The sequence below is a fragment of the Salvelinus sp. IW2-2015 genome, unplaced genomic scaffold (genome assembly GCF_002910315.2).
Source record: "Salvelinus sp. IW2-2015 unplaced genomic scaffold, ASM291031v2 Un_scaffold8000, whole genome shotgun sequence".
Taxonomy (NCBI): domain Eukaryota; kingdom Metazoa; phylum Chordata; class Actinopteri; order Salmoniformes; family Salmonidae; genus Salvelinus; species Salvelinus sp. IW2-2015.
The window spans coordinates 1-9,346 of NW_019949260.1; the positions used below are offsets into that span (position 1 = coordinate 1).

General features: G+C 44.9%; 1 protein-coding gene across 1 annotated transcript; it reads right to left on the reverse strand.

Annotated features, from left to right (window-relative positions):
- Positions 1 to 207: 207 nt before the first annotated feature.
- On the reverse strand, positions 208 to 7,341 carry cog1 (component of oligomeric golgi complex 1). Its single transcript, XM_070442337.1, has 8 exons — positions 7,158 to 7,341; positions 6,634 to 6,744; positions 6,175 to 6,308; positions 5,121 to 5,302; positions 4,191 to 4,367; positions 3,365 to 3,521; positions 1,556 to 1,764; positions 208 to 750 (listed from the first exon to the last, which is right to left on the reverse strand). Exons 2-8 carry the CDS (start codon positions 6,709 to 6,711, stop codon positions 341 to 343), a joined length of 1,347 nt encoding a protein of 448 aa, XP_070298438.1. The 5' UTR covers positions 6,712 to 6,744; positions 7,158 to 7,341; the 3' UTR covers positions 208 to 340.
- Positions 7,342 to 9,346: the final 2,005 nt, after the last annotated feature.

Below are 9,346 nucleotides of genomic sequence, written 5' to 3' on the forward strand. Positions count from 1 at the left end.
CCATCTGTCCCTCCCTACTGGTGTTATCAGAGGGCAGGTCATCCATCTGTCTCCCTACCTGTGTTATATCAGAGGGCGGTAGTCCAATCTGTCTCCCTACCTGTGTTATCAGAGGGCAGGTAGTCCATCTGTCTCCTACCTGTGTTATCAGAGGGCAGGTAGTGCTTGCAGGTCATCCACTGTCTCCCTACCTGTGTTATCAGAGGGCAGGTAGTGCTGCAGGTCTCCATCTGTCTCCCTACTGTGTTATCAGAGGACAGGTCATCCATCTGTCTCCCTACCTGTGTTATCAGAGGGCAGGTAGTCCATCTGTCTCCCTACCTGTGTTATCAGAGGCAGGTCATCCATCTGTCTCCCTACCTGTGTTATCAGAGGGCAGGTAGTGCTGCAAGGTCGTCCAGTCTGTCTCTGAAGAGCAGCATCCAGTTGATGAACAGAAGAGTGCTGGACACAGGGTGTCAGGGCCTGACGTCTTCATGGCCAGGCCGCTCCGTGTGCTGTGGCCCCGTGGGATACCACTGACCCAGGGCCGCCGTCGGCTCAGTAGGTCCCCCTGGGCCTCGGACCACAGGAAAGGAGGCACGTCTGCCTCGTAGAGAGGCCCCTCGGCTGGGGAGGGGAGGGCTGGAGCCTGGTGGACCGGGGCTGGAGGGGTGGGCTTGGCCCCTCTAAGATCTCGAAGGGCAGAGGAGAGGAAGCTGTCTGCAGCTGGTGGAGATGGGTCTCTGTAATCCCTCCTGGGGTGATCGCCTGGGGGAGAGAATGGAAGAAGAGGGGGAGATGGAGAACGGGAGAATTAAGGGAGCGGAAGATAGAGAGAAGGGGAGAGATAGAAAGGAGGTAGGAAGATGGAAGAGGGGGGGTGGGGTAGAAAAGGAGATGAGAGAGTGACAGGAAAAGGAGAGAGAGAGCAGAAGGAGAGGAAACCATACAGTGAGCAGATTAGAAGTATTTCTGGAGAGGAGAATTAGTTTACTAGATAGCTAGAAGACAGAAGGTCAGCTGTAGCTACTAGCTAGTTAAATCAGCAGGTTAAACCTGTTGTCCTGTTTCTAAAAAGGTTCACACTGTCTGAATGGGAACAGTTTCAATGTACTGAGAGGAGCAGAGTGTATAGAATACACACGACAAGAGACAATAATATTAACAACAACAGCTCAACTGTCAGCGCTCCTTTCTAATTTTATACCACGGACACAGATTAGTCCTGGACTGAACGCCTGGTCAACAGAGATTCTCCATATAAGGTGCTACTTCCTCCAGGACTATGTCTGGTCAACAGAGATTCTCCATAGAAGGTGCTACTTCCTCCAGGACTAATGCTGGTCAAACAGAGGTTCTCTATAGAAGGTGCTACTTCCTCCAGGACTAATGTCGTGCACTACACACACTTCCTTCCAAGCGTCACAATCAACGGCCTGGGGACGAGGCCTGGGGACGAGGCCTGGGGACGAGGCCTGGGGACGAGCCTGGGACGAGGCCTGGGTCTCGTTAATCTAAGCCTAGATTAGACTAGCTTTAATCTGTGTCCTGGAAACGGGAGATTCCTAGTTACCTGCAGGCGTTGTAGGAAGAGCTTGCTGTAGGAAGTCCTCCCACAGCGTAGGGCGCTCTAACAGCCGCTGGCAGATGAAGCTCCAGTGTTGACTGATGGAGTCGGTGGAGAGGAGGTCCCACACAGCATCTCTGATGGAGGCTAGGCCCTTCAGACTGTTCACATAGACAGCAGACTGCTGACACCAATTACAGATGTCTTCCTTACAGCTGGGAGAATAAAACAACATGATAAACACCCTAACCAAACTGCCTACCCTGTTACAGCTGGGGAGAAATAAAACAACATGATAACACCCCTAACCAGATGCTGACTCTGTTACAGCTGGAGAAAAATACATGATAACACCCCTAACCAGACTGCTGACTCTGTTACAGCTGGGAAATAATACAACATGATAACAACCCTAACCAGACTGCTGACCTGTTACAGCTGGGAGAAATAAACACATGATAACCCCCTAACCAGACTGCTGACTCTGTTACACCTGGGAGAAATAATACAACATGATAACAACCCTAACCAGACTGCTGACTCTGTTACAGCTGGGAGAAATAAACAACATGATAACACTCCTAACCAGACTGCTGACCCTGTTACAGCTGGGAGAAATAATACAACATGATAACAACCCTAACCAGACTGCTGACTCGTTAACAGCTGGGAGAAAATACAAAACATGATAACACCCTAACCAGACTGCTGACCCTGTTACAGCTGGGAGATAATACAACATGAATAACAACCCTAACCAGACCTGCTGATCTGTTACAGCTGGGAGAAATAATACAACATGATAACACCCTAACCAGACTGCTGACTCTGTTACAGCTGGGAGAAAATAATACAACATGATAACACCCTAACCAGCTGCTACTTGTTACAGCTGGAGAATAATACAACATGATAACACCCTAACCAGACGCCTGACCTGTTACAGCTGGGAGAAATAATACAACATGATAACACCCTAACCAGCTGCTGACTGTTACAGCTGGGAGAAATAATACAACATGATAACACCCCTAACGACTGCTCTTTACAGGAACTAAACATGATAACCCTAACAGACTCTGCCTGTTACAGCTGGGAGAAATATACAACATGATAAGTTATAACCCCTACCACCTCTGACCCTGTAACACTTATCGCTGACACATACAAGTCTGGTTAGGTGTTACATGTTAATCTCCAGTGTACAGGGCTTGTGTACTTCTGTCCTTGAGGGAAGTCCACTGTAGGGGTCTTTATTCTCCGTGACCTCAGCATCTGTAGGTGCTTGTATTATCTCCAGCTGAGGCAGCCACTTAGGGTATATGTTAATTCTCCCAGCTTAACACATCGCATCTGGTTAGGGGTGTTACATGTTGTTCTCCCTGTAACAAGTCAATCTTTAGGGTCATGTGACTTCAGTTAAGTAGCAGTTGTAGAGTGTTATTGTATATTTCTAGCTAAGCAGTCTAGTATAGTATATTCCCACTACAACCCAGCTGTAGGGTGTATCTGTTATCTAGCTGTAACAGGTCAGCAGTTCGGTTAGATAATCATGTTGTATTACAGCTGACAGATAATTGGACTACATGTATACCCAGCTAACACAGCATCTGTAGACTGTTTAACTCGAGGTAACATCAGCATCACCGCTTAACCAGACTGCTACCCTGTTACAGCTGGGAGAAATAATACAACATGATAACACCCCTAACCAGACTGCTGACTGTGTTACAGCTGGGAGAAAATAATACAACATGATAAATCACAGCTGTTTCTATATGCAAATTAAAGGGCATTGATTGGATGATGTCTTACGTGTTGATCCACTGCTGTAGGGTGTCTCTGAGCTGCTCTCTCTTGATTGGCTGAGCCAGGGTTCTGAGGGCGGGCTGGAACTCAGCGATGGAGGAAGGGAGGTACTTGAACCAGCTTCCTGTACTCACCTCCTCCTGAAGGACACGCCTCCCTTTACCTGGACAACAGGGGACAACAGGGGACACAGGGAGACCGGAAGGACAGATTACCACAGAGATGTCAACAGTTCTATAATTAAGCAATAAGGCCTACAGGGTCGTGGTGTATTGGCCATATACCACAAACCCCCGAGGTCCTTAATGCTATTATAAACTGGTTACCAACAAACATCTAACAGTAAACAAGTCTTTTTGCGTCTTTATAATATACCCATGGTATATTGTTGGATATACACACAGCTGAAACACTGTCTCAGATCATCAGCATCCAGGACCCAAACTCCTCGGTTTATAATTGGTATTTAAATCCTCCATTGTCGAAAGTCAATATCCCTCAGAGAGGATTGGATAGGTGTATGTAATATGGCGAAAAAATTCTACCCGGCCAATCAAAAAGGTCAAGGTAGAGCTGTTACCATGTTGCTTATACAATCGAATATAACCGCTTAGATCATCTTATCAAAGTTAGGGGCTCCAGATCAGTTGGGACTAACATGGGATGAAGTAGGTTGGCCGTCATTGTAAATAAGAATTTGATCTTAACTGACTTGCCTAGTTTAAATTAAAGGTTAAATAAAGGTTAAATAAAGGTTAAATAAAGTTAAATAATAAATAAAAGTACTTTTTCTTCTTCACCCATTTCTTGCAAGGTATCGTAGGTAATGTACCTGTAGGTGTGGTGGAGGTGACGTTCTCCAGAGTGGTGAAGAGGAGGCCGGAGCTCAGCCCTCCGTCCCCCAGCCGAGGACTCCCTTCTGGGGCGACGTAGAAGACAGCGTAGGCCTGGTACAGAGTGGTCACCAGCAGCTCTACCAGGCTACACACCTGGGCCTTAATACCAGCACCTGGAGACACACACAGACACGGCTGTCAACCTGAACCACACATCAAAACACCACAACAGTCCACTAACAGAGAGGAGGAAATGAAATGGTTTTCCCAAACAATCCAAGCATGATGGAATTGTGATAACATGGCATGTTGACTTTGAGTAGAAGTGTCAAGGCTGTAATATGTTGTATTGTGGTTTGGTTAACAACATGTTGGGCGTCGCCTGTTGACTAGCTGTATGGAGATTGTCTTGTGTTACGTAAGGTGAGATGTTGGTGGATAGATGTGTGTTGTATTGTGTAGGATGTTGTCTTGTGTAGTGTATTGTGTTGTGTAGATGTTGTATTGTGGTGTGTATTGTATGTGTAGGATGTTGTATTCTGTTGTTATTGTGTTGTATTGTGTGTGTATTGTTTGTCTGTACTGTGTAGATTGTATGTATTGTGTGATGTTGGATTGTGGTGTTATTGGTTGTTTAGGATGTTGTATGTGTTGTATTGTGTTGTGTAAGATGTTGTATTGTGTTGGATGTGGATTGTGGTGTGTATTGTGTTGTGTAGGATGTTGTGTATTGTGTTTGTGTAGGATGTTGTGTTGTATTATGTGTGAATGTTGTGTTTTCTGTTGTTATTGTGTAGGATGTTGTGTTTACGTATTGTGTTGTAGGATGTTTGTATTGTGTTGTGTTGTATAGTATTGTTGTAGGATGTGTAATGTGTAGGAAGTATGTGTGTATTGTATTGTGGTACAGTGGTATATACTAGTACCATGTTGTGGCTGGTTGAGTAGCTGTTGGATTAGAGCCTTCCTAGCCAGCAGGAAGTCAGCCAGAGCCTGACGTGGAGAGCTGTCCTCTAGGAGCATGGTGGACACTAGGGCCTCAGCGATGGCTTGGTCGGACACCGCCCGACCACGCAGGACTGACTTACTGTCCAGCAAAATGGTGGACCTGGGAGAGGGGGAGAAGAAGAGAGAGAGAGATGTAGTCTTTTTTTTGTTTTAGCTCAGCAGGATTTTGAACTAGGAAAATAATTTCCCAGAAGAAAGTTAAGATTCATTAGAGTCATGGTGGCACCATTAGCCCAACAAGGTCAAAATATCTGACCATATTACAGGGCAATATTTTTTATCTTCCTATAGCGGATTGCCATTTTACATTCATAACCATGTCGTGGGCCGATCTAAAACTACATGTGCATCATTAACCATTTCGTTTACACTTTGTTCAGTCACGTTACCTCATTGGCTAGCTAGCTAGCTAACAACCTGGTAACTTTACCAGTGTCTCCAAATCATGTGGGGCACAGAAAGAGAGGGACAGCTTCTTCAGGAGATCAATGGTCAAAGCAGCAATGAATGAATGACAGATCTCTTGCTTGTCATCATCACAAACCGGACGTTTTTAAAGAGACAGTGGACCATATTCAATGTAATGCATCTCAATAGGAAAATAGTGCTTTTACACAATGTAGAAACGTAATATTCAAAAAATGACTTTAATTTCAATGACGGGTATTCGTATCAACATTTTATCTTTTATAATAAACTGTCTTTACAGTGTTACATATTGGTATCTAGGACTCAACATGGGCTTCAGCAATACATAGAATTAATATAGGACCAATATAGGCTGTATCTGAATCAATTTAAAACATATTTTCTGGTGCTCCTAAATTGAATGTGGTGCTCCTAAATTAAATGTGGTGCTCCTAAATTTAATGTGGTGCTCCTAGCCCTGCTCGGTAGGCTCTTCAATTTCAAAGAAAATCCAGATTTGATAATCGGCTCCCTCATCTAAAATTACATCACGATGACATTCACCTGAAGTGTCCAGCAGCAGCCACCTGCCTGACCAGGATGGGGAAGCGAGCGAGGACGGGGCTGTACTGTGGTCCTCCAGCCTCCAGGTGGAGCTGTCTGTGCAGGTGGCAGCAGAGCAGGTAGAGCTGGGTGGCCTGCAGCAAAGAGGGTGGTAAACCAGGGAGAGGCTATAAGGGCTTTTCTGACTAGCATCCCATTGACAGCCCGACTAKCCAAACTATAAAACTGACCSTAACCTAATTTMAACCAATTCTGAAATTAAATATTGGTTGGCTGGTCAGGAGTGTCCGTTAAACCAAGAGTTAGCTCGTTAGCATTAGCCATGCCCTATGATGTGGGTTTACATACATCATCGATCATTGGCCATGCCCAGATAGTATTAGCAACAACGGCTAAGTATGCCATGTCTTCCTATGGGAAATGCTAACAGTCCACTGTCTTAGRAAMAKGTGTCTTTGCCTGCAGGTACTGAGAGGCCTCCATGGAACTCCAGATCCTCTCTGGGATCTCCAGCAGCAGCTTGATCTGAGAGGCCATGGTGTAGAACTTCTCCTGGGACTGCCTCTGGACCTGGTGTGGAGAGAGAGAGAGAGTTTATAAACACAATACAGAGAGAGAGAATCACAGGGATACACAGTGATTGATCTGAGAGGCCATGGTGTAGAACTTCTCCTGGGACTTGATGGGAGAGCTGGCCTAAGATAGGCTACATTACATACATAAGTAAAGGGACAGGCAGAGAGACAATCAGACAGAGACATAGCGTGTAGATATTGAAACCCACACAGATATACCCATCATTGACATATACCATTCATCTCACAATGCGGTGAACTGTCGGGGTCTAATCACACATCATAAACTGTCCAGAAGGGATCAGGGAATGGTATTCTGCAGAACAGTTTGCCATCTAAATCAACAGAACTAGTAGCCACACCACCACCAAGTAACGTAGCTCGCTAGCTTCACAATGGAGCCATATACTCTTCTTTGCTGTTGCTTTGGGGAACTTTTCCCCTGTTTCAGTTTGTGGCAATAGCGGTGCATGTCCTGGATGGACGTAACTACGCTCTCCGAACACTGACGCATCCTTCCGATTGGTGTCGGCGGCGTCGATCAAATCGCGGTACCGTTCGCCCACCATCTGACGAAGTTCCTCCTTCTTGTGCTCGACTTCTCCGCGGACATTCCGCTCGATGCCGCGTATCTCCTCGGTGTTGTACCGCTCGAACAGAACCGTCGGATCTCGGATATCCGAAACCCGGAGAGATTGAGCAGGAACCACGGCCATCGCAGCTGAGCTTCACAGTAAGCGAAGTGCCAACCTGAAGGATCTACAACCCGGAAACGGAAGCGAAACTCACTTCCACGTAAACAATGCATCAGAGGTGAAAAACTGAAAATGAGGAGCCGGGAAAGAACAGCGCCTCATACGGAACTAATATGTTACTACAATACATCATATGATCGCAACTCAACTTTACACAATATTGCTATTCCTTGAATTAGGTAAATCAGCTGGTTACTTAATAGAAAAAATAAATTTATAATTTACTTCAATGAAAACAGAAATGTAGCTATGACAAATCCTAGTTTATATACATGCGTCACACATATGAATTGTTCTGACTTTATTTCCTCAAGTCACATCATAAAAGTTCCTTTGAAAAGACATGGCCAAGAGCAATGGTGGAAATGACTGGCAATATCCACGATCACGATACACCTTTAGACCTGCTTGGAAGAAATTAAGCAGGATTCAAACGACCTACCCTCGCCCATGCAAATCAGTCACAAGTGACCCGCACAGCGACAGGTGCGTCAGTCGGGCAGGTACCCGGAAGAAGAGAGAAAAAAAACAGGAGCTTGTTCGAGTTACAGGTACAATGAACTTCGGAAAAACATATAGAAACGTGTTTGATTACTACCGAAAATATTAGTTTATTGTAATTATTTGTGTTCAAGTTATATATATATATATATAGGTAATCATGGAATAATCTTTAAAAGTGAAAGTCTGAGGCTGTAATTCATCAAGATGTTACAGTCAGTCAAACATAACGATAATGATGTTGGTCTTGTGTTAAAGAAGTTAAAAGCAAATCTAGTCATTTTTAGATGTAACATAGAGTCTGTATTTGCTAGTTGATCTGTATCTCATCGTAGTCTATGTAAAAGTGATCAGAAAAAAGCACTGTGTCTGGGGCAGAGCAGGTACGCTGAACTCTGATCCATTTATGAGCGACATTCAAAATGCAGCATGATCCATACAATGAATGACATAGTTGTATTTAGGCCTACTTTATAGACCGACATAGTCAGCCAGTCAGGTGCATTGTGATGTTATAGAGAATTACCAGTCTCTTCTCCCAGTGTGTCCTGTATAACCCTGACTGCTACAGTTATGGACCAGAGAAACCTGTTAGTCTATATTAGAACCACATCTCTTCTCCCAGTGTGTCCTGTATTTTATAATCATAATAAACCCTATATTGTTCTTCTCCAGTGTGTTACCCTGACTGAGACTAATTCTAGCCCAGCTATAGCCATGGACCAGAGGAGCCTACAGGCAGAGTTTAAGGATCAGTTTACAGACGTGTGTCCAGATTGCAGTCTAAACAGCTGTTCCAGTCTGACTGGGACATCGCCTCCTTCGCTGTCTCTTCATCTTCATCGGTAGGAACACACACACACCCACACACACACACACACACACACACATGCACACAATTGACTGTCCATCTTGATCCTTTCAGGCATGGTTTGCTGCTGTTTTGTCCTGGTTCTGATCCGCTGCTGCTGCTGCTGCTGCTGTGCATTGAACAGGTAATGACAATCAATCAATAAATGTAATGCCTTTTTCTGTCAGAAATGTGTGTTGAATAACCTGGTCCCAGATCTGTTGGTATCTATAGCCTGGTCCAGATCTGTTGGATCTATAGCCTGTCCCAGATCTGTTGTACTATAGCCTGGTCCCAGATCGTTGGTATCTATAGCCGTCCCAGATCTGTTGATTATAGCTGGTCCCAGATCTGTTGGTATCTATACTGGTCCAGATCTGTTGGTACTATAGCGGTCCCAACGTTGGTATCTAGTGTCCCAGATGTTGGTATCTATAGCTGGTCCCAGATCTTGTTGGTATCTATAGCCTGGTCCCAGATCTGTTGGTATC

Excerpts from the sequence above, each read along its gene's own strand:
- cog1 (XM_070442337.1), bottom strand. The coding sequence starts at position 6,711 with ATGGCCTCTCAGATCAAGCTGCTGCTGGAGATCCCAGAGAGGATCTGG. Across the intron at positions 5,303-6,174 it reads GCTGCTGCTGGACACTTCAG|GTCCACCATTTTGCTGGACA; the intron begins GTGAATGTCATC and ends CCCCTCTCCCAG. Across the intron at positions 4,368-5,120 it reads ACTCAACCAGCCACAACATG|GTGCTGGTATTAAGGCCCAG; the intron begins GTACTAGTATAT and ends GTGTGTCTCCAG.